Source organism: Macrotis lagotis, chromosome 7 (genome assembly GCF_037893015.1).
Source record: "Macrotis lagotis isolate mMagLag1 chromosome 7, bilby.v1.9.chrom.fasta, whole genome shotgun sequence".
In the NCBI taxonomy this organism is placed as follows: domain Eukaryota; kingdom Metazoa; phylum Chordata; class Mammalia; order Peramelemorphia; family Peramelidae; genus Macrotis; species Macrotis lagotis.
In genome coordinates this window covers 56,275,451-56,301,894 of record NC_133664.1, presented here as the reverse complement: position 1 = coordinate 56,301,894, position 26,444 = coordinate 56,275,451, and the positions used below count along the sequence as shown (strand labels likewise).

Here is a 26,444-nt window from a genome sequence, read left to right as displayed (position 1 = left end):
CTGAGAATGTGAACAGAGTTTGATTTTAAAACACTTAAACAACAAACAAATATATTTTTCTGCTTCTCATGAAGAAAGTTCTTTGGATTCTTGTTCATTCTGTTGAACCTCCCCTCCCTTCCTCCCCCCTCCAAAATATGTATTCTTTCTCTTGGGACTTTTGACCAGGATCATTGTGACACAGAGCTGAAAGGTACACAAAGAACATTAAGAAGTATTAATTAAGCACTTACCATGTCCCAAATGTGTACTAAGCACTGGAAATACAAAGAAAGGGAGAAAAGTCAAGGGGAAGAAGAAAATAAAAAAGGATGAAAAAAGGAAGAAGAATAAGAAGAAAATAAAAAGAAGAAGAAAGAGAAGGAGAAGGAGAAGGAGAAGAAGAAAGAAGGATGATGATGATGAGAAGGAGGAGGAGGAGGAGAAGGAGGAGAAGGAGAAGGAGAAGGAGAAGGAGAAGGAGAAGGAGAAGGAGAAGGAGAAGGAGAAGGAGAAGGAGAAGGAGAAGGAGAAGGAGAAGGAGAAGGAGAAGGAGAAGGGGAAGGAGAAGGGGAAGGGGAAGGGGAGAAGGAGAAGGAGAAAGAGGGAGAAGGGGAGTGGGGGAGAAACAGAGAGAGAGAGAGAGAGAGAGAGAGAGAGAGAGAGAGAGAGAGAGAGAGAGAGGCTTCATGTAGGTGTGACTTTACCTTGGATTAGAAGAAATTCAAAAAAGTCAGAAGGCAGAGATGAGGATTATCTAGGTGGAGCAGTGGATAAAGTATCAACACTGCAAACAGGAAGACCAAGTTCAAATTTGGCCTCAGACACTTAAGACTTTACTTAGCTGAATGACCTTGGACAAGTCACTTAACTCCATTGCCTTGCCTGAAAGAAAGAGAGAAAGAAAGAAAGAAAGAAAGAAAGAAAGAAAGAAAGAAAGAAAGAAAGAAAGAAAGAAAGAAAGAAAGAAGAGTGTTCCAAAGCATTAAGTCCAGCTATGTCATTTTGCAGATGAGGAAGTTGAGGCTCAAGGAGGTTAAGCGAATTGCCTACAAGTATCAGTTACTATCAGTGGTGGGATTTAAACTTTCTCTGACTCCAAAGTAAATGCTACTATACTACCATACTATAAAGCTATATAAACAACTTCATCAAAAGGAATCACTAACTTGACTCATCCAAAAAAAGGAGGTTTATAAAAATAGAAATATGCCTATATTTGTGCATATACATGTATACTATATACTTATGAATATTATTAATCTATACTCAGAAGAATGAGCTGAATTCCTTCTCAGTCTTTTTACCTGAACGTTTTCCCTCAACTCCTATGCATTTTTTCTGTACCTTAAAACTGAAAGATATATATAGTAGTATGAAAAAATAATTTTCAATTAGGTTACAAAACATTTTTATAGAATCAATTGAATTATTAACATCAAATTTTATTGATCTATCATTTGATTTTTCAGAATTTCTATTTGGTAATTAATGGGGATTTTTAACTTTTTAATATTGCATGCCTCATTCCCTAATCTACTCATTCTTTTTAACTGATGCGAGTGTTTAGAGACATAAATTTTCCCACAAATACTACTTTGACTGCATTCCAAAAGTTTAGGTATATTTTGGTTACTATTATTATTTTAATGACATTAATTATTTTTTCCATGATTTGTTCTTTGACCTACTCAATCTTTAGGATCAGGCTATTTAGTTTCCAATTAATTTTTAATCTTTCAAGGCCCTTTATTGAATGTAATTCCTTACTGCATTATGATCTGAAAAGAGTACATGTAATATTTCTGCTTTTTTGCATCTGTTTGTGAGGTTTTTGTGTCCTAAGACATGGTCATTTTTGTGAAGTTGTCACGAGCTGCTGAGGATAATGTATACTTCCTATATCCCTTTCTGCTTCCATTCAATTTTATGAAGTTTATCATATCTAAACTTTTAAAATTCCATTCACATGTTAACTTATTTCTTATTTCATTTTATCATTGTTTATCTAATTCTGAGAAGAATAAATTAAGGTGCCCCAATAGTATAGTTTTTAGTATATATCTTTAAAACACATAAGAATTGATATAATTACCACTGGGGTAGTTTCCAGTTCTATATTTTATCACTGAAAGTAAGCAGGAGAAAACAAACTCATCAGTGTTTCAATCCAAACCCGTATTGTCTAGTCTCATGAAATCTCACCTAACTATTCACCTGTATCCAAGTTGTTTAGGATGTTAGGTGCTTAGGATACAGAAACAAAATGAAAATCAACCTTTAAGGAACTTACATTCTCACCACCCCAAATTTATGATCATCAGTCATTTTTCATATCCAAAGAATCCTGAAATCTCAAGTTGTCAAAATAAATGGAGTGTTAATTTCTCAACCCTAAGGTTGTTCTCAAGTGTACCTCACAGTGAATAAATATCCTACACTGAAATGTATAATGGGATTAGGAAGCAAAGCCAAAGATCATGACCTTTTGACTTTCCTGTAGGAATTTAATATCATCTGCCTTGAAGAGATAGAAACGCTAGAAGATTCATTGTTTTGGGCCTTGCCATCTCAACCGAGTCATATAACAAATTAACTCTGGTTAAGATGAACACAAGATTAATCTCTGGGCTACTTGATCAAAGCAATAAGAGCCAATTCGTCTCATTCACTGCTTCTGGTCTTGCTTCACACTGTTTCAGTTCATGTGCTCTATGTGCTAACCAAACTGGGCCACTTCATTTTTAAATATACCTGAATGAACAACTTTCCCATCTCAATGCCTTTGTTCACACTATTTCCTCTGCTTATAATGAAGCACTTACATGCCATAGAGAAAAAACAATGGACTTGGAATCAGAAAGATCGGAGCTTGAAGCTTGCTTTGGACCATTAATAGCTTGGTGAGCCTGGGTAAGTCATTCTGTCATCCCCAGACCATTCATCTACCTCATGGGACTATTATGAGTATCAAATGAGATAACACTTGCACAATGCTTTACAAATCTTAAAGTTCTATATAAATGCTAGTTATCATTTTCATTGGAGTAGTAGTAGCAGCAGTGGCAGCAGCAGAAGTAGTAGAGAAGTAGTAGTAATAGAGTTGTAGAGAGCAGTACTAGTAGTAGTAGTAGTAGTAGTAGTAGTAGTAGTAGTAGTAGTAGTAGTAGTAGTGAAAGTTGAAATGGCAGCAACAGTAGTAGTAGTAGTAGTAGTAGTAGTAGTAGTAGTAGTAGTTGCAGTAGTGGTAGTGGTAGTAGTGGTAGTAGTAGTAGTAGTAGTAGTAATAGTGGTAGTAGTAGCAGCAGCAGCAGTAGTAGTAGGTAGTAGTGGTAGTGGTAGTGGTTATAGTAGTGGTAGTGGTAGTGGTAATAGTGGTAGTAGTAGCAGCAGCAGTAGTAGTAGTAGAGAAATAGTAGTAATAAAGAGTAGTATAGAGCAGTAGTCGTAGTAGCAGAAGTCGAAATGGCAGCAGCAGTAGAAGTAGTAGTAGTACTTATAGTAGTAGTAGTAGTAGTAGTAGTGGTGGTAGTAGTAGTAGTAGTAGTAGTAGTAGTAGTAGTAGTAGTAGTAGTAGTAGAAGTAGCAATAATAGCAATAATAACAGCAACATCATTAGTAATATGAGCCAGATTGGAAAAAGAACTGTTCACCATGCCAGGAAGATCTGGACTCAAGATTTGCCTGTAATATATACTGTCTGTGGGACCCTAGGCAAGTCACTTGCCCTCTTAAGAGTCTAGGCAATCACTGATCTGCAGTGATATAGGGAATTTTCTTGTCTGAGTTATCTGTATCAATGAAAATTATCATTAATCATTTTATTCTATCAAAATCCCGTTTCCTTCAAAACCCAACACAAATGAAAATCTCCTTTGTCTTCCTACAAATCTCTTCCTTTCCATCTACATCTCTCTCTTTTCTTTTTTTTCTATCTTCCTCTCCCTCTCTCCCGAATCCCTATAATACTTAAGTTTATCCTCCTTGTGGATAAGAACCAAATCTTGTCTTTGCCTCTACCACCAAAAAGGCCACAAGTCAATCAAACAAAAACTAACAAATATACCATGAAAATAGTGTCAACTTAAGCCAGTTGAAGATGCCTTAAGACTTGTTATGGTCAGATAATTTTATGAACAACTTATATTCTCAAAAACAGAACAAATTTTCTTAGAAAAAAATGAAGAGGGGAAAAACAAAATTAGTCAGCCAGACTTAAAGTTCAACTATCAAGGACCCTCACTCATCTCATCATTGTCTGAATGAGGAAGCACTCTCTGGTGAGGAAGTATCTACTCGTGATATTTATTAAAAGCATTCTTCCTTTCTATGTAGCACCGCCATCCTCTCATTAATGTTTCTTTGTTTGGTAGTAATGATCAATTAAGTAGAAATATTAATAATTCTTTCTATAATTTCATTTTTGGTTTAGATCTGGGATTTCATGGGTATAGGGAACTCCCAGTGTGTAAATTCACTCCACTAATGAAGATGGACAACAATTTTACAACTTATGCATTTGACAGGGTAAGTCATTTGCCCAACATCCCACAGTCATGAGAAATGGGATTCATTTTGCTAGTGTTCCTAACTCTGAGATTGGATATCTGCCCATTCCTCCATGATGCCTTTATAGTGTTCTTGTTGCTGTTTGTTCTTCATTCTGGAAGGTTATGATAATCATGAAGGTTATGACATAACATGCAAGTGAACTGGATTTAAGTGAAGGGGTGCTGTGCAAAGTACTGTATTTAAAAGAAGTACCTCCTCCAAGACAGCCAAAAACTTTTTTTACAATTAGGAATGAGAAACTAGTTTTTGATTGAGCAAATTTAAAAAATAATCATAGAGTCATATTATACAGCAGTTCTAGAAGTGGAAGACTTCTTTGGTCTTATAGTTTAACCCCTTATTTAAAAGATGAGGGAACTGGTGCCCAGGTCAGCTAATTGACCCACCCAATGTCACTAGGTAATAAGTTGCAGACAAGAATTTGAACCCAGTGCTTTTGATTACAGGAACAGCACATTTCCCCACCCTACTACACTGCCTTCATAAGTAAGTAGGTAGGTGACAATAAATTCAGGAGCTTACCTTCGTAACCTCGAGAGCACAAATTGTCACTAGTTCCATGGACCCTCCATCTGCTCCACAGCCCTGATCCCTTATAAAGCATAATATTCTTTTCTTGTTTATTTCCATAGTTAAAATATAAATCTTCTCCTTTGATTCCAAAAAGGGTGTCATTTTTGCATTCCCATTTCTGAAGATCACTGTTTGAATCACAGGGGAAAAGAGTGACCTGAACCCAGTCACTTTTAGAGGCTACTCCCAAGCAGAATTTTAATGCGATGCTCATCAATTGGTTCTCGGACACCCAGCGAAATTTTTGTGATTCGCTGTCTGGGTTGCACGGAGCTGTTTGAACAGAATTGGTGCTTATCGCATTCACACAGCGCTTGTGATCATCGTTGTAGATCAAAAATTGGTTGGTGTCTGTAAAACAAAACAATCAAAACTTGGGTTTAGTTTGGTAAATTTGACAAAGGAAATATACTGAGGCAGAGGTTCTCAACCCTTCTCAGAAGCAATGTCCTTTGATTTTCTGGAAGTCTTAGTAGCCTTAAAGAAGAAGAAAGGGAGGAATTAAGAATTAAATCACTGAGTGGAGTAGAGAAGGCAGTTTGTCTGCTGACCTGCCAAAAGCAAATTCAGAACTGAAAGGGACTGCTCCAGAAAACTATCATCATCATTGCATTTATACCCATTTTAGAGATAAGAAAACTGAGGCAGTCAAAGATTTGTCCCAAGTCACACAGTTATCAAACATCTGATTCAGGATTTGAACTTAGGTCTAGCACTCCATCCATTGTCTTATGTGGCTTAGTAGATAAAACAGAAAATTATCCTCAAGTTGGGCCAGTTCTCAGAACAAAATCATTTTGCCACTGTCAAAGATGGCAAATATCAGATATTTCTTATCAAGAATTGACATAGGGGTGTCTAGCTGGCACAGTGAATAGAGCACCAGCCTTGGAGTCAGGAGTACCTGGGTTCAAATCCGACCTCAGACACTTAATAATTACCTAGCTGTGTGGCCTTGGGCAGGCCACTTAACCCCATTACCTTGAAAAATCTAAAATAAAAAAATTGACATAGATGGGCAGCTAGGTGGCACAGTGGATAGAGCACCAGCCCTGGAGTCAGGAACTGAGTTCAAATCCAGCCTCAAACACTTAATAATTACCTAGCTGTGTGACCTTGGGCAAGTCACTTAACCCTGTTTGCTTTGCAAAAGAAAGAATTTACACAGCCCCCTAGATTGCCAAAATTCTTATAATACCTACTTATAGGATAGCAGAGTTATTACCATAAACTTTCACCAGGAAATAAATGGCTGGTCAAGTCTATTGACAATTGCATTATTTTAAGTCATTAAGACACAATGAGAAGTAGTATGGTGTAAGCAGCAAGGTGGGAAAGTGTTCTTCCTGGACTTAGAAAGACCCATGTTAAAATACCCATCTCAGACTTTACCAGTTGCATGACTTTGGGTACGTCATTTAATCTCTCTCTCTGCCCAAATCTCCTCATCCATAAATGGGCATAAAAATAACAAAATCTACTTTCCAGGATTATTACAAGGATAAAATGGGATATTTGTAAAATGCTTTGCAAAATTTCCTGTGATATGTAAATGCTAAGAATTATTATCATGAGTGGGAAAATTACTAGACTTGATGTCAGGAAACCTGGGGTTCTTCTGGCTGGGGAACCCTGGGAAAATCAGTTACTTTATCTGAGCCTAGATTTCTTCATCGGGAACCTGGAGATAGTTATTGCTGTAATATTTAACCCACAGAGCCGTGGTGTAACTCAGATGAAATAATAGATGTAGTTAAATGCTTTACCGCTGAGGAAAGGGGCTTGCAAATATTAGCCATTTAACAAATGAAAGCTGAATAATAAATTATTGCTTTCTTTCATCAAAGTCCAGGTAAACTGTGGGGAAGCCTCTTTTTCATCTTGTATCAAAAGACTATAAAGGAAGCATCTCTGTGACTGATGATATTTATTAAACTGTTGCCTTTCCTTCATTTGGAGGCTTATGGGAGAACTTTGAAAAGAGTCTGCCATAATCCTGCTCAGATGTAATAGATGTTTTCCTGGAAATATGTGGACCAAGTTTGAATCAAGTGATGGAAGATCTTAATTTGTTTTGGTTTAGCTTTTTTTAAAGATTACTGGTTGTATTTCCCACATTGTTTGACTCCTGGCAGGAGCTCCAGGCTCCTGGTTTTGCCTTTCCTAGCATCTCTGATGCTTACTAAGAGCTTAACACATAGTAAATGCTTGTACATTGGCAGGATTGAATTTTAAGCTTCATTCTTTTCTCCTCTTCCTCCCCCAGACTCCAATGTCAGTCAAGTAAGGACTACAACCCTTACCTTCACCTCCCCACAAATGATTTCACTGTAACAACTCTCTCCACTTCTGAAGTAGCTCACCACTCCTCTATGACTTAGGAGAGGGTCTTCAAAAGTCAAGGCTAGGGTCTCACAATTCATCACCCAGCAGCCTCCTTCCCAGGATCATTTTCCAAACTAGCTAAGCTGGCCTTCAGAAGACAGCAATTTCCCAGCTTATTGGGAACAGCCACAACTAATGGTCAGGCTTCTGAGAACCTAGGGTCATACTCCTATCCATGCCCAGATGGGGCAGCAAAGTAGGATTGGTAGAGATGATTAATTAATCAATCACTCAATCAGCAGTAGCCAGGGAGCACCACAATACAGTTTCCTGGAGTCAGGAAAACCAAAATTCAAGTCTGACTTCAGACTCTAATTGGGTGGCCCTCAGTTAGTCACTTCATCATTCCCTGGCTCAGTTTCCTCATTTGTAAGATGATAATAGCATCTACTTCACAGAGATTTACAATAAAGTGGACTGATAGTTGCAAAAATGTTGCCAATTTTGAAGTACTATAAATATTTACAAATATATTAATAAAATTCTAGAGGTGATTGGGAGTTATTATCATGAAATAAGAATTTATTCAAGCATCTCCTATGTGCTGGAGATTTAAAGGCCAAAAAGTCCTCATTCTGTAGGAGCTTACATTCCATTAGGGAGACAAGTGGGCACAGCACTTACCGAAGAAGAAAAGAAGAAGGAAAAAGAAGAAAAAAGAAGGAGGAGGAGGAGAAAAAGAAAAAGAAAAAGGAAGAAAAAAGAAGAAAAGGAAGAAGAAAACAATTGTGATTATATAATCATATAATTGATATTATGATTTTGCTATTTTTATAAGATAATTGATAATTTGTAGTCATTATTCTTATTAATATTATTCCATTGCATACTGATATGGTATTGACTTATATTAAATATTAACAATTTAGTAACATTATCATTATTAGTGGCAGGGGTGGTGGTGGCAGTAGTAGTAGTAACAGTTGAAGTGATAGTAGTAGTAAAAGTACCACTACTGGTACTACTAATAACTCACATGCCTCAGTCTCCTCCATCTTTAGGACGTGTCCCTTTCATACTCAATCAAGTTTTCCAGGTGTAAGGAGAAACTAACAGAAGCAATGAAATGCAATAGTGCCTCCTGTTTGGCCTGAATTTATACCTTGGAAAGGGTGAGCTCCTTTCAGATTTTATATATTTTCTCCACTTTGTGAGATAGATGCTCTACCCATTCACAAATGAAAAATTCGAGGCTGAGAAAACTTGTCCAGCATCACAGAACGGGTGTCTAAGGTGGAGTTTGAGCTCAAGTCTTACTGTCACCAAATCTAACATTTTATCACTACACAATTTAATCCAAAGATATTTTTGAATGGAGGACACAAGCAATTGGGAGATCAGGAAACATTGCAGGCAGACGGTCATGTATGAGCTGTGTCTTAGGGAAGGGATTCCGAAGGGACCAGTTAGAAGGAACATCTGTCCAGGAATGACAGACAGTCGATCCAAGACTAGTATATAGGAAGTAGAGTCCCACGTGTGAAGGGCCAGGTGTGAAAGACTTTATAGCCAAATGGAAAAGTATGTTTTATCACAGTGGTATTAGGAGATTAATTGAGCAGAAAGTGTTAGAATGACACTTACGGGAGCTCATTTGACAACAAACATTAATTAAACATCTCTTGTGTGTAACGGACTGTGTTAGGTTTTTGTTGTTGCTATTGTTCAGTTCTTTTCAAGGGTGTCTGACTTTTCATCACCTCATTTTCTTGGCCAAGATGCTGTGGAGGTTTGTCATTTCCTTCTTCAGTTCATTTTAGAGGTTAAAAAAACTGAGGCAAACAAGGTGAAGTGACTTGCTCAGGGTTATGCAGCTATTAAGTGTCTGAGGCCAGATTTGAATTCAACAAGAGAATTCCTGATTCCAGGGACAGTGTTCTATCCACTACTTTCCCTAGCTGCCCTCCCTTTAATATCCTGTGTCTTATATTATATTATTATATTATAATAATAGCTAGAATTTTATAAAACACTTTATTCTATTCTCACAACTAACCTGGAAGGTAGCTGATACTATTATTCCCATTTTACAAATGAGGAAATTGAGGCAGGGTTTAAATGATTACAAAGGACCTTGGACAATTGAATAGATAAAAATAAATACTTATTAGGTAACTCATTTATGGGGAAAATGTTACAGCAGAAGAGAAGTTTCTACTGTGAAATTCTATTTCCCCTTTTTTTCCTCTTCTAAAACTGAAAAATCCATCTACTAGAGAAAAAATTTAAATTATTGATATTTTAAAATCACACTAGGAAGCAAAACTAATAAGAAGCTTGACTGCTTGCCCTTTACTCCCTTAATCCAACTAGACACTTCTGTGCTATACATTCCAAAATTAGGTCTGGCCTCGGCCAGAAAAGATATAGAATATTGGCCACAGAAGGAAACAGTTTTTCCACTTCAAATTCCATTCTTGCTCCTGGCGCCCTATGCTCCTTCATAGATGCTAACATCTCGCCCAACTTCTTAGCATGGGAGCCAGACCCTCCATCAGATTCCTAACTTACTCAATAGATTCCTATTTACCATCCTCACTGGACTCTTGACCTCTTGCCAACTTAAAACGTCCTGTTCCTCCTTGGCTTTTCCAAACTGATTTCTGAACTTCCTCCCTTAATTGTCCTCCCCTCTCTTGCACCTTATCTGGCTCAGGCCCCAAGGTCAACTGGCAAAAGGGCAGAAAGAGACAGAGAGGATTATCTAGTGCCTAAGATGGGAGGAGGGAGCTATTCAGAAAAGTCGGAAAGAGAGAGAGAAAAGAGGATGTTACAGACAAATTGTCTACTCCACAATTTTGATTTGAGCTGGCCCAGAGAGCAGGACATAATTGCTCAACTAATACTTGCACCTGTCTGCTGTTTATTTAAGAGATAGAGGTTTGGGGGGACCTGGACAGATAGCTGTGAATTATTGTCTATTCACACCTGGACTACTTATCACCAGTAAAACCAGACCAGTGTAAAGGGTGTGGACAGGGAGCCTTTATAATAGCAATGTAAAAGCATGGACCAGGCAGTTAAACAAGAGAATTAGCAATAGGAGATATCAGGTGCCACCACTTAGAATTTTATCAGGAGATCGAAACAAAGGCCAGCATGAGGCAGATAAGTGGCAAAGAGCCCAGGGTCACTTCTCATGAGTGGCCACCAAATCCTCCATCCTGACCAGATCAGGTCTTGCCTCCATAGCTATTCAGCCTCAAATGGACTGGCACTAAATTGGGCACTTGCAGGCAATCTCCTAAAGGCAGAAAAGTAAGACAAGTTTACTCTGGGTCAGGCAAAAAATAGAAAAACAAAATAAGCTTGTGGATAACAGGCATATCAGGCAAATCCCCTAAAATTTAAAAAAAAAACCAAAATTTTAGCTATTCAAATAAAATATCAAGAATTCCAAAACAGACAGCTCCCAAAAGACTATCAAAAATACAGCGCAATTGTGAATGGCCCCAATAAGGAAGAAAAGAGAAAAACATCTTAAAAGGCCAATGGGACAAACCAATACTTCCTGGGTACCTTAAAAAGAAAATAAAAGCCCCAATCCAGTTACTAATCAGCAGCCGAATGGGGTTTACGGAGGAGGTTCCAGTGGTCACAACAGTATGAATGGATATCATCAAGTTTTATAGGGAAACTAGTGATTTTCAATTAAGCATGCCATAGGGAATCAGAAGTGATGACAGTAGCTACACAGTATCGGGAACTGTATTACTCATGGAAGTGAATGGAATGGGAGGGATGTCTTAACACATCCAACAGGAGTGATGGATGAGGGATGTAATCCTTGTCACTGACTCTTGGTCAATTAAAAAAAATAAAAATAAAATTTAACAGTTTCACAATACCAGCTTGTGACTTATATTTACTGTAAGTGAAAACAGGATTGTTTAAAAACTTTAGATTCAATATTTTTGAACATAGGAAAACATTCATCTAGGATATCTTAACAAGTTGAATAAAGACTATAACTTCAGTCCTCAAGGTAGTTATTTAGAAGGAATGTACCTATCTACCTACCTACAACAGTATATTTGAGTTAGTTTTCCAATTATGTTAAATGTTGCTCTTATACCATATTATATGGAACATTGTTTGAGATGCATGTGAGAGCCATGCTTTTTTATAAAACAAATATAGGATTTGTGACTTTGATTCAAAAGTGAAACATTTGGCATGTTTGTTATAGTTTCATTTCATTCACTATCTTGTAAGACACATATGTTTAAAGCTTTCTTTTAAACTAATGGGAACAATTTTGAGATGCAAGACAAATACTTTAGGATTTGGTCTTGGTGTTTGTGTTGAATTCTGAGGCCTTGATTTAAATCTTTCATTGTATTGTGATTTCCTCTTAGATATGTTTCACTAACTGAAACTTGTTAAATAAATCTTACTTTCAAAAAAATGAAAAAAAAGACAAGTATAAGTATTGGAGGAAGAGTTGGGTTTTTTCTTTTTTGCTTTAATATTTATTCTCATTTTGTACAAATAATGCTTTTTATACATTAATAAAATATTCTTGTTTAAGAGTAAACAAAATACCCCTCCCCCAAAAAATATAGACTCCCTTGAGTGATAAAGTAAAAGGGAGAGAAAAAATTAAAATTAAAATTAAAAAAATAATAGTAATAATTGTAGGTATGGCCAAGTGGCACAGTGGACGGAGCACCAGCCCTGGAGCCAGGAGTATCCAAGCCCATATCTGGCCCCGTGCACCCAACAATCACCCAGCTGTGTGACATGCAAGCCACCCCAACCCCACTGCCCTGCAAAAACCAAAAAAAAAAGAAAAAATAAAATAAAATAGTGATAATAGTAGGGGCAGCGGGGTGATGGACAGAGCAGTGGCCCTTGAGCCAGGAGCACCCGGGTCCAAATCTGGCCTCAGACACCCAACAGGCAGGCCACCCAGCCCCATTTGCCCTGCACCCCCCAAAATAATAATAATAATAGAAAATGTGCTTCAGTCTGTGTTCCAACACCAACTCTGTGGTGGATCACATTCTTTAGGATAAGTCCATCCCAAAAGTTACTTCCATATTTTTCTACCGTTGCCATTTGCTGATCGCAACTCTGGAGTAAGAGTTATTAAACTAAACTAGAAAAGCAAATAGCAACATGGATTTATATTAACACTATCAGGAAGGTTAGCATGAAGATTGAATTGATTCTTGTATGAAGAACCCAAGGCTACAAGAGTGATTTTTTTTTAACTGAGTTCAAGATGAGACTTTATTCCATAAAACTTTCAATGTAGGAAAGATGGGAGTCAAGAACTAAGGGAGAGTGCAACGAAGATTAGAAGGAATGCCAAAAGCTGGAAAATAATTTTCACAACTAATGTTTTTGATAAAGAACTCATGTCTTAAAATATATAGAGATATGAATCAAATCTATAAGACTTCAAGTCATTACCCAATTGAGAAATGGTCCAATGATATGAATAGACAGTGCTCAAATGAAGAAATTAGTTACTTATAGTCATATGGAAAAATGCTCCAAGTCATTATTAATTAGAGAAATGCAAATTAAAACAACTATGAGGGAGCAGCGAAGTGACACAATGGATAGAGCACTGACCCTGGAGTCAAATGAGTTCAAATTCTGCCTCAGACACTAAATATTTACTTAACTGTGTGACCTTCAGCAAGTCCTTTAACTCCATTGCCTTGTCAAAAAAAAAAAAAGAAAGAAACGACAACTATGAAGTACCACCTCACACATATCAGAATGACTAAGACGATAAAAAAGGAAAATGATCAGTATTGGAAAGAATGTGGGGAAAACAAATCCCATTATTAAACTTATTTTATAGATATGAAAACTGAGGCAAACAGAGATTAAATGACTTGCCTAGGGTCACATAGCTAATAATTATCAGAAACAGGATTTAAAATCAGGTCTTCTAGATTCTAAGTCTAGCTGCCCCTATCTGTAAAGGTTAATAGAGCACTTAATATTTGTTACTTCTCACAACAACCTAGTAAAAGGTTTACATATTCCCATTTTACATGTAAAGAAACTGGTACTCAGAAAGAATAAGTGATTCACCCACATTTGCACAGCCAATCAATCTCTGGGACCAGATTTTAACCAGATTTTCCTGAATCCAAGTTCAAAGTCTCATCTACTGATGAGGGCAACAAAATGGTACAGTGGACAGAGCACCAGCCCTGGAGTCAGGAGGACCTGAGTTCAAATTCAGCCTCAGACACTTGATACTAACTAACTGTGTGACCTTGGACAAGTCACTTATTTCCAATAGTCCTGATTCATCTCTGACCACTGGACTCAGATGGCTCTAGAGGAGAAAGTGATACTGATGACCTAGCATCGCACCCTCAGCAAATCCCATTCACCCACCTGTCATGACATAACTTCTTTGATGTCATGGTCTTCCTTGATAAGGATGGACAAATATCAACATCCACTAATATACCTCGCTGCCTCTCTATTATAGAAAAGGAAAGTCATAGAAAGGTAGCTACTACCATTTTAAAAATGTAAACCATTATTATTTAATTTCAGTTCTAAATCCAGGGTGAACCAAAAGTCTTTCTGTGGTTTTAGGCTTAAAACTGAACCAAGATGTTAGGGCTATCCTGTATAAGAGGAAGTTGGATAGTGGGAAAAGAGATAGAGACAGAGAGAGAGATAGAAAAACAGATGGACAGAAACAGAGATGAGGAGGAGAGAGAGGAGAAAAGAGAAGGGGAAAAGAGAAAAAAGAGAGGAGAAAGAATGAAAGAGTGGAACAGAGAGGAGGGAGAAAAGAGGAAGAGGAGGAGAAGAAGAGAGAAAAGGAGAAGAGAGCTCAGAACCAGAAAGAATTGGGTTCAAATTTCATCTTTAGCAACTACTGATATAGGACCTCAAGGCTGTTAACTTCTCAATCTTATCTAGGCAGAGAAAGAGCAGACCTAAATGTGCAGAGAGAGGTGCCTTATCCCAGAGTCCTTCCATCAATGAAATCATAGATCTAGGATTTATCTACAAAGATACTCCTTTTGCTCACATCAACATTGGATTAGATGTAAATGGCTTTTAATGGGGAAGAATACTTATCCATGAAACCTAAAACATACCAATAAATATAATTCAAATAATTAAACAGGTTTTAAGTGTCTATTTTATGTCAGGCAGGAGGGACCTTAAGTATAATTTAGTACCACCCTGCCCTCCTTTACCTTATCCATGAGAAAGTTGAAGCCCAGAGAACTAATTAAGGTCACACAGTTACTATTGTAATTTAGTTATTACAGATATAGCACTTTACAAATTAAATTTTCTCATTTAAAACATGTAGAATAACAACTTTTAAGTCACTCTAGGTTGCAGAAAGGTAATAATCTATATTGGTGGAGTGGATTTCCTATACTGGAAGTTCCCCATACCAAAGCAATCACAGGATTAGATCCTATTCCTATAAAAAGATGAACTAGAGATGATAACTTTGAATGCAAAAATTGTTCTACACTCATCTCATCTATATTTATGTTGTTCAATCACCTTTTGGGTTTCTATCAGGGTAAATCTCATGTTTATGGAAGACGTGATTTGTAATCCCTTGCCAGTCCATTAAATTCTTGAACATACAAAGAAATAAACAGATATCATCAAAGGTGGAAAATTCACACATTATATGCCTACTGCCAATCAAAGCAGTTTTGCTTTTGGACATTTCAATAAGTGAAGTTACCAATTTAACATTCTCTTTTTCCTGAAAAAAAATGAATTTAAAGTTCTCAGGGGATTTAAAAAAAGACAATATTTGCTGTTATTATTAAGGAACACGGGCTTAATCTAATTTTTCTTTGATATGAGCAGTTCATATTTGTGTTAGGTTCAGAGATTTAGAACTGGTTTGATGGAGGGTACGTGTAAGGGTCCTTAGAAGACAGGTAATCAGACCTCTCCATTTTACTGAGGAGGAATCTGAGTCCAAGAGAAGACAAGTCAAGGTCTCAGAGATAGTAAGTGGTAGAATAGGATGTAATACAGGTCCTCTGGCTCTAAAGTCTTTCATAGTTGCTTCTAAGACACCTCTATACTAATTGCAAAGTAATCATGACATGATACAATAGCTCCTTCCTATATGTGGAAAAAAAAACAAAGATAAGTTTTTTCAATTTGTGGGTTAGGAATGTAATTGAGGAGTCTCTTAAGCAGACTCTTAAGAACCTAATAATTCTCCATCTGTCTGTCTCTCTCTCCCCTTTCTTTTCTTTTTCTTTTTTTCTTTTGTTCCCAATTCTAAATTTGATCAGTCAAAGCAGTGCCTGGGGAAGAACTTCCTCTATCAATGCATATCTGCACATTCCTTTTAATTTAAAGTATCTAAGGCACTGAAAGGAATGAGTGACTTGCCCAAAGACACATAGCCAGCATGTGTCAAAACGAAAACTAGAATACATAAGTCTTTAAGATTTGAGATCAACTATTTATTCACTATCAATTCAACAAATAACATTTTTTATATCTGAAAAACAGAGAATGTAAAGTCATGAGTTAGAACACTTAAGGGATATGATACACAAATGTCAAATTAACTTTCTGGCTCTGGTTCAGTCATTTCAGTTGTGTCTAACTCTTTTTGACCCCATTTGGGATTTTCTTGGCAAAGATACTGGAGTGACTTGACATTTCCTTCTCCAGTTCTTTTGATAGATGAAGAAATGGAGGCAAACAGGGATACGTGACTTGTCCAGTATCACACAGCTAATCTGGTCTGATTTGAACTCCGGAAGATGAATCTTACTGACTTCAGGTCCACCATTCTTATTCACCGTGCCCTCTAGCTGTCCTAGTCATTCTCTACTTTTCCCACGATCACCAAATAATAAAACTATAATCTGATACCTTAGCAATTCTGACCCTGTCTACCAGCTTCCATCAGGTCCTTCCAGCTCATATCCCCTATATTGATTCCCCTTTGAACCTATACAACTGGGGGGGGGAGGTATAGGATAATTTAGGAAGATGATGGAAGAGGGACCATACAATCTCTAGATCCACTTTGGAAGATAAGAACAAATGTCCTATAACAATAGAATTGGTTTATGCTCCTGTCTTCTTCCTACATTCTTATCTCCGGTCTCAAGTATGGTATCTGGTAAATCATGGGAACTTAATACTGTCTCTTTAGAATTCAGACAATGACTATGTAACCCACTGCTAGGTGAAGAATATAAGGTCCAAATGGTACAGAGTAGATGGAGAGGGGGAGATCACAACAAATTTTCTTCTGAATATATGACTATTACAAATATAAAAGCATAGAGAAGTAGGAAGAACATTGGACTGGGAGTCTAGAAAACCTGATTCTAAGTGACTGCCATTTACTCACTGTGATCTTGCCCAAGGCATTCCCCTTCTCTAGGCCTTAGCTTTCTCAGTTGTTAAGTGAGCAGGTTGGACAGAATGCCTGCTAAAGACTCTCTTAGTTTTAAATCTGTTGTTGTTGCTACTGCTGTGGTTGCTATTGATCCAATTATTATAATATACAGCAATTCTGGAATATCAGAAAATTCTGCTCTCCATAATATGGAAGTACATATATATATATATATATATATATATATATATATATATATATGTATATATATATATATAATATATATATATATCATTATGGGGTCAAGACTTGCCAAGAAGTCTTGGATATAAAAATCGATAGGTAGCTTGGGTGGGATTCCCCTAAGGATTCAGATCCTGCCAGAACATTTCAATTCTCCTTATAGAATGTGTCAATGGTATGAAATGCAACAGTCAGTCATCCTTTTATTTTTAATTGTGAATTCTTTTCTGGAATCTATGCTATGCAAAATTCTTTGCCACTTAAGAAGAAAAAAAAGCAGAGGAAGATTCAAGGGATGAAATAAACCGACTTATTTATGGTACCTAATTAGAAGACATAAAAGTACTGGATGGCATAGATTAAATAGGGGCCATAAGCTCTCGAGTCAGTTGTCCAAGAAAGAGAGTAAAAGGAGAAAAATGTTTGACAATGGAATTTTGTGAAGAATTTGTGGGTTAGAACAGAGAAGAAAATCTGAAATGGTATCAGGGGAAGCTTTATAATATTGTCTGTTCTTCATTTCAAAGATCATGACATCAGGGAGGTGATGCCATGAAAAGCTCATGAACTGGATTTGAGTGGGATGACTGTGCTAAATCCCTAGTCTCACTTTTTCCTCCAGAGCCATCTCAGTTCAGTGGCCAGAGAGGAATTCAAGATGACTGGAGAGGGCCCTGGATATGGGGCAGTCATGGTTAAGTGACTTGCCCAAGGTCACCCAGCTAGTAAGATAAAGTTTCTGAGGCCAAATTTGAACTCATGTCCTCCTGACTCCAGGGTCAGTGCTCTATCCACTGAGAAAACTAGAGTTTGAAGGTATAGCTAATTTCAAATTGCAGATGAAGAAACTGAGACTGAGCAAGGTTAAATGATGTGTCTACATTCATACAGCTGAATGTGAGCCCTGAAGTAAGATCAAACCAAATAATTCCAAGTTCAATGTTCATTTCATGACATCACACATTACACAGTGCCCCAATTATGCAAAAGGGATCATTTCATATAAAGAAGAACAGAGACAAACTACCTTGAAAACATAGATAAGGGTCAAATTATAAAGTTTTTTGATTGCTATTCTAGGTGGTTTTACTCACTAAGCAATGGGGAGTTATGGAACATTTATGAGGAGGGGACTTAGGTCTTTTATTGAAACTCCATTCTAAATGCATGCTTTATTGCTGTTTATTTGTGTAACTTATCAGAGACTGAAATAAAATAGCAAAAAATATATTCTAAAACAGTGGTTGTTAGTGTAGTCTAGAGCCCCATAGGGATCTACAAGATCCTTTCAGGTGGTCCATAATTCCACAATAGCAAAGTATTTCCATCATAACACTAAAATATTTCAATTATTAATATAAGTAAAGTAAATAATTATAGACATAACCCTCATAAATAAAAGCTCTTTGGAGGAGGATGGTCCTCAATGATTTTAAATATATAAAGGGGTCCAGAGTAAAAGTCTGAGATCAGTTGTCTTAGGATATCCAAAAGGGGGAAGCTACAGAAAATAAGTATAATTAATTACTAACTAAAATAAATATAAAGCAAATGAAAAGGTAAGTATCTAGAAGTATTGGAGCAAAGGATATGATTAAGGTTAGGAAAACCCAAATCATATGGGAAAGACAGAAAAGGCTTAACATGCAGGAGTATAAATGAAACAATTAATAACTGCCTAAAGCTCATTCCTAATAAACATCTTTTAGTCAATCAACATATATAAGCAATGGATTTTTTTACTGTTTTGCTGAGGAAATGAGAGCAGAAGGACAGGGGGTCCATGAAAGTGAGAGGAAATAAAGAGAGTCATCATGGAAAAGAAAAAGCTACAGGGAAAGAAGAGATTGAGGATGCCAAGAAAAATATGAGCAAATTCACAGTTTTCTGAAGGTCAGTCCTATTCATACATGTGTGAAATGTGTATAGGGTTTTTTTATTTCGTTTTGATCTTTGCACAGATCAATAACAGTGAGAACATAAACTATTAGCCTAATAACTTTGTAAACAAAGGATATTAGCTTAGTCTGGCATGACCTGTTCTTGTTAAAGCCCAATTGACTCTTTGTGATCACCCCTTCCATTTCCATTTGTTATCAATGGTCTGAATTTTTTTTAAAAAATAAGGAAATAGGGGGCAGAGCCAAGATGTTGGCAGGAGAAGAGTCTCTCCTAGATGCTTTCTCCAAAATATTTCAAAAATTTTTAAATTATTACTCTAAATTTTCAAGAGTCAGAACCCACAAAAAGATCCAATGAGGCAATTCACCAGGCCAACGTAACCTGGAAAATAGTTGAAAAACTCTGTTCCATGGGGTTAGAGGGGCGGCCCTGCCAGAGTGAAGGAAATTCAGCCACCTGGGAACAGCCCTAGGGCACCTGGAAGCCTAGCAGTGGCTCCCAACAGCAGAAGCAGTTTCCTGACCTGCACCCCAGGGAACACCAAGTACAATTTGGAAGATCAGCAGGGAGACCTCTGCCAGAGCCAGGGCAAAGCCCAGGCCCTCAGCACAGTTGTGGCACTGTGGCAGCCCAGATCCAGGACACAGAAGCAGGCCCATGGAGCTGGCAAGCAGGAGCCTCTAGGCAGCTATGCCCTGAGTGCTCAGCCCACCGAAGGCAAGGGAGTAGAGGGAGACTTCCAAAGTCTGTCCTCTGTCCCTGGGACTCTGGGGCTCTGACAACATTCAGATCCTGATCAAAGTCTAGGCCCCCCCATAGAATAGACACCCTTCCCTCAGTCCCATGGCAGATGGATGTGCTTGTGGTCATTCACAGACCAGGAGAGCAGTCAGAGCCTTACACGCTGAGGTCCTTATGGGGGTGTCCCAATAAAACTCAAAAGCTCAGGAAGCACCCTAAAACCAGGCACAGGCTGGGGAAATGAGTAAACAGAAAAAGAAGGAACCTGATCATTGATAAATACTTTGTCTATGATACCAAGGAGTATCAAAATACTCAATCTGAAGATAAGGAAGTACAATCTTCTGCATCTAAAGACTCTAAGAAAAATAGAAGTTGGGCTCAGGCTGTGACAAAGCTCAAAAAAGATTTTGAAAATCAAGTAAAGGAGATAGAAGAAAAATTGGGAAAAGAAATGAGAGAGATGCTGGAAAAACATGAAAGCAGTCAGCAGCTTGATCAAGAAGATCCAAAAAATGCTAAAGAAAATAACATGTTAAAAACCAGCTTAAGTCAAATGGATAAAACAGTTCAAAAAAGTTATTGAGGAGAAGAATGACCAGATGGAAAAGGCTATAAGAAAGCTCTCTGAGGCAAACAAATCTTTCAGATGTAGAATGGAGCTAAAGGAAGCCAATGAATTTACAAGGAATCAAGGCACAATACTTCAACACCAAAAGAATGAAAAATTAGAAGAAAATGTGAAACATCTTGTTGAGAAAACAACTGATCTGGAAAACAGATTCAGGAATGATAATTTAAAAATTATTGGGACACCTGAAAGTCATGCCTAGGAAAAGAGCCTTGACCTCATTTTTAAAGCATTCCTACAAGAAAATTGCCCTGATATCCTAGAAGCAGAGGGAAAAATAGAAATTGAGAGAATCCACCAATCTCCCCTGGAAAGAGATCCAAAAAACCAAAACCAACCCCCAGGAATATTATAGCCAAGTTCCAGAACTCCCAGGTCAAAGAGAAAATATTACAAACAGCCAGAAGGACACAATTCAAATATAGTGGAGCTGCAGTTAGGACTTAGCAGCAACTACATTAAAGGCTCATAGCGTTTGGAATATAATATTCCTGTAGGCAAAAGAGCTTGGAATGCAACCTAGAATCAGCTACCCAGCAAAACTGAAAATCATCTTCCAGGGAAAATGATGGACTTTCAACAAAACAGAGGAATTTCAAATGTTCCTGTTAAAACGGAAAGAGCTGAACAGAAAGTTTGTCCTTCAAATATAGGACTCAGGTGAAGCATAGAGAGTGGAGGAGAAGGGTAAATTATGAGGGACTTAATTATGATGAACTGCATGTATTCCTGCATAGAAAAATGGTACTGATAATACTCATATGAACCTTCTCATTTAATAGAGCAGGTAGAAGGAGCTTTTATAGATGAAGCACAGGAGAGAGCTGAATTTGAAGATATAATACAGTATAAAATGGAGTCAATGGCTAAAAGGGAAATGTAATGGGAGTAAGAGAAAGGAAAGGTGGAATAGGCTAAGATATTTCATATAAATGATACTTTTTGGCAATGAGCTTTTGCAATGATATGGAAGGGGGAAGGAGAGGGGGAAGGAGGAAACCTTCACTCTCACCAGAAATGGCTCAGAGAGGAAACAGCATACATACTCAATAGGGCATAGACATCTAGAGTAAAAAGGAGAGAAGGGGGACAGGGAGAAGCAGGGGATGTGGGTGATAGAGGAGAGGGTAGATCATAGGAGAGAATAGTCAGATATAACACATTTTCTTTATTTTTTGCAAGGTGTTGGGATTGAGTGGCCTGTCTGGGACCATGGGGCTGGGTTGTTGCTGGGTCTCTAGGGTAGTATGTGGGCTTGGGGCCTCTTGGCCCCAGGGCTGGTGCTCTGTCTGCTGTTCCACTCAGCTACCCTACAGCACATTTTAGAAGAGGAACAGAGTGAAAGGAGAGAGAAAATATAATATATGGTAGTGGGGAGGAATGGATGGAGGGAATTACAATAAGCAATAGCAAACTGTGGAAAAATATGGAAGTAACTTCTGTGATGGACTTATGACAAAGAATGTGATCCACCTGAGACAGAGCTAATGGTATCAGAACACAGACTGGAACACATTTTTTTTCTCTTTCTTTTACTTTATTTCTCATGAGGTTCTATATTTTTGTGGAGGAGGGGGTATTATGTTTACTCTTAAACTAGAATATTTTAGTAATGTATAAAGTCATACTAAACAAACAAACAAAAAAAAGAAACCAAGAGGGATGGGAATTCAGGGAAGAGAAGAATTTTCATGAACTGATGATAAGTGAAAAGAGCAGAAACACAAAAACATTGTATACCCTGACAGCATGGGGGTGATCATCATCCTTGATGGACTTGCTCATTCAGTGCAACAATCAGGGATAATTTGGGGCTATCTGTGATGGAGAATGCCATTTGTATCCAGAGAGAGAATTGTGGCATCTGAACAAAGACCAAAGACTTACCTTGAATTTAGAAAAAAAATCATTATCTTATTATGTAATTTTGCTATCTCTTATACTTTATTTTTCTTCCTTAAGGATAGGATTTCTCTCTCATCACATTCAACTTAGATCAATGTATAGCATGGAAACATTGTAAAGACTAACAGAATGCCTTTTGTGTGGGGTGGGGGGAGGGAAGCAAGAATAGGGGTAAATTTGTGAAACTCAAAATAAATAAAATATTTCATTAAAAAAATAAGGAAAGGGGGATGGAGCCAAGATGGCAACAAGAGAGCATCCTCTCTTAGGCTCTCTCTCATAAATCTTATAAACTAAGGACTTTAACTAAATTTTCAAGAGACAGAACCCACAAAGGCACCCAATAAGGCAGTTCTCCTACTCAAGGTAACTTGGAAAACAGTAGAAAGGCTCTGTTCCCCAGGGTTGGAGGGGAGGCCTGCCAGAGTGAAAGAACTTCAGCCTCCTGGAGGCAGCCCCAGGGCACTGGGAGCCTCGGCTGGGGGGGGGAGTTTCCTGACCTATGCCTTGGGGAGCACTGGGCACAACTTGGGGGGCATAGCAGGTGACCTCTGCCAGAGCAAGCACATGAAGCCCAGCCCTCAGGGCACACAGAGAGCAACATGGCCAGGGCAACCAAGGTCCAGGAAACAGAAGCAGATGGAGCCAGTAAGCAGGAGCCCCCAGGGCATGAGCCCAGTGAACCTAGGGAGGGGAGTGAAGAGAAAGAGACTGCTCAGCTCTGTCCTCTGTCCCTGGAACAGGACTCTGTGGCTCTGAACACATTCGGATCCTGATCGCAGTCTAGGCCCCCTCATAGAAGAGCAGGGCTCCCCCTACCTCAGTCCCATGGTATAGGGGGGCACTTATGGTCATTCACAGACCAGGAGGGAGAACAGAGCCTCACACACTGAGATCCTTGTGGGAGTATCCCAAAAGCTCAGGAAGCAACCCAAAAACAGGCTTAGGCTGGGAAAATGAGCAAGCAGAGAAACAAGAGGAACACCATTGAGAAATATTTTGCCTGTGAGCCCAAGAAGGATCAAAATACTCAGTCTGAAGATGAGGAAGCACAAGCTCCTGCATCTAAAGACTCCAAGGAAAAGAGAAATTGGGCTCAGGCTATGACAGAGCTCAAAAAGGACTTTGAAATCAAATGAGGGAGATAGAGGAAAAATTGGAAAAATTGGGAAAAGAAATGAGAGACATGCAGGAAAAACATGAAAATGAAGTCAGCAGCTTAGTCTAGGAGATCCAAAAAAATGCTGAAGAAAATAGCATGCTAAAAACCAGCTTAAGTTAAATGGATAAAACAGTTCAAAAAGTTATTGAGGAGAAGAGTGCTTTAAAAAGTAGAATTGGCCAGATGGAAAAAAAGATAAGAAAGCTCTCTGAGGAAAACAAATCCTTCAGACAAAGAATAGAAATCAGGAAGATTGATGAATTTATGAGAAATCAGGACTCAATCCTTCAAAACCAAAAGAATGAAAAATTAGAAGAAAATGTGAAACATCTCATTGAAAAAACAACTGATATGGAAAACAGATGTAGGAAAGATAATTTAAAAATTATTGGAATACCTGAAAGTCATGATCAGGAAAAGAGCCTTGACATCATTTTCGAAGAATTACTACAGGAAAATTGCCCTTATATCCTAGAAGCAGAGGGCAAAATAGAAATGGAGAGAATCCACCAATCCCCCCAAGAAAGCGATCCCAAAAAACCAACCCCCAGGAATATCATAGCCAAGTTCCAGAACTCCGAAGTCAAAGAGAAAATATTACAAGCAGCCAGAAGGACACAGTTCAAATATCATGGAGCTGCAACCAGGATCTCACAGGACTTAGTAGCAACTACATTAAAAGCTTGTAGGGCTTGGAATATAATATACCAGAAGGCAAAAGAGCTTAGAATGCAACTGAGAATCAACTACCCAGCAAAACTGAATGCCCTCTTCCAGGGAAAAAGATGGACTTTCAATGAACCAGGGGAATTTCAAATGTTCCTGTTGGAAAGGCCAGAGCTGAACAGGTTTGATCTTCAAATACAGGACTCAGGTGAAGCATAGAGATTGGAGGAGAAGGGGAAAATATGAGGGACTTGATGATGATGAACTGCATGTATTCTTGCATAGAAAAATGACACTGATAATACTCATATGAACCTTCTCAGTTAATAGAGCAGGTAGAGGGAGCTTTTATAGTTGAAGTACAGGAGAAAGCTGAATTCAAAGATAAAATATGGTATAAAAATGGAGTCAATAGAAAAAAAAGGGAAATATAATGGGAGAAAGAAAAAGGAGAGGGGGGAATAGGCCAAGATATTTCATATAATAAGATTTTTCTTTATTACAATGAGCTATTGCAATGATATGGAAGTGGGGGAAGGCAAGGGGGAATGAGGGAATCTTCGCTCTCATCAGAAGTGGTTAGGAGAGGAAACAGCATATATACTCAATGGGTTATAGACCTCTGGAGTAAGGAGGAGAGAAGGGGGACAGGGGGAAGGTGGGGATGTGAATGATGGAGGAGAGGATGGGCCATGGTGGGAGAGTGGTCAGATATAACACATTTTCTTTTTTTACTTCTTGCAAGGGGCTGGGATTGGATGGCCTGTCCAGGACCAGGACCAGATGGATGCTGGGTCTGAGGGGTGGTAGGGAGGCTCGGGGCCTCATGGCCCCAGGACCAGGGTTCTGTCTGCTACACCACTCAGCTACCCTACAGCAGAGCCAGAGTGAAAGGAGAGAGAAAATATAGTACATGGTAGTGGAGAAATACGAAAGGAGGGAGATGCGATCAGCAATGGCAATGGTGGGAAAATATGGAATTAACTTTCATGATGGACTTATCATAAAGAATGTGATCCCCCTGTGACAGAGTTGGTGGTGTTGGAACACAGACTGAAGCACATTTTTTATTATAATTATTTGTTGGAGGGGGGTGTGGGGCAAATGGGGCTGGGTGGCCCACCTGGGGCTGCATAGCAGGGTGATCATTGGGTGTCTCAGGCCAGATTTGGACCTAGGTGCTCCTAGCTCAAGGACCAGTGCTCTGTCCACTGCCCAGCTGCCCCTACTATTTTATTTTACTTTAGGTCTTTTTTTTTCTTTTTTTTTTGTTTTTTTCAGGGCAGTGGGGTTGGGGTGGCTTGCATGTCACACAGCTGAATGATTGTTGGGTATACGGGGCTGGATATGAGCTCTGGTGCTCCTGGCTCCAGGGCTGGTGCTCCATCTACTGCACCACTTGGCCATACCTAAAATTATTACTATTATTTTTTTTATTTTAATTGTAATTTTTTCCTCTCCTCTTTATTGCTCAAGTGAGTCTATATTTTGGGGGGAGAGGGTATTTTGTTTACTCTTAAACAAGAATATTTTATTAATGTATAAAACATTATTTGTACAAAATGAGAATAAATATTAAACAAAAAAGTTAAAAAATAAAAAATAAAATAAAAAAATAAGGAAATAAGTACCATTGTATAATTGGAAAGGAGTGGACTCTAAAGGAACTTGGATTTGATCTTTTCTATCTGTCCTTCATTTAATTTCTCTGAGCCTCAGTTTCCTCCTATATAAAATGGGAACGAAGCCAACTTCCAAAGCTTATTATGATGATCAAATGAAATCATAAAAATGTTATCAAAATATCAGCTATTGTTAGCTTTTTTATTTTTAAATTATGAAAATGTGCATGATTTTTATCAACAGATATTAATAATAAGTTTAGAATGGAAGAGGAAACAGCCTGGAGTAATAAATTAAAAGCTAGCCTCTACCTGGGTTGAAATCTGGTCTCAGACACTTAATAATAACCTAGCTGTGTGGCCTTGGGCAAGCCACTTAACCCCATTTGCCTTGCAAAAAACCTAAAAAAAAAAAAAAGCTAGACTCAGAATCAGGAAGACTGTCATTCAAGACCTGCTTGTGATCCTTGGCAAATGAAATTCTCAAGGTCCCCAGGCAAGGGGGACCAGTAATTTGAAGAGGAGATGCCCATATGCTTGGCTAGACAAAGTTTCTGAATAGGAGCACCTGATACCAATGAAATAACAGGTGCAGTTAAAGGGAGGAAACGGTACAACGTTTGTTAATGCACTTTCTAGATGTTTACTAATTAGGAGAGGAAAATGAGTATAAAAGGATACAAATACTTAATAATAGTAATAACTTGCATTTATATGCCACTTATA

At 38.1% G+C, this 26,444-nt stretch overlaps 1 protein-coding gene across 1 annotated transcript in view; it reads right to left on the bottom strand.

Moving 5' to 3' along the window:
* The window catches only part of MRC1 (mannose receptor C-type 1), a 121,431-nt gene that overhangs the window by 91,047 nt on the left and 3,940 nt on the right, over positions 1–26,444 (bottom strand). Inside the window, exon 2 of the mRNA XM_074192943.1 lies at positions 5,074–5,475. Coding sequence (XP_074049044.1) covers positions 5,074–5,475 — 402 coding nt within the window. The remainder of the gene's footprint in view (positions 1–5,073; positions 5,476–26,444) is intronic.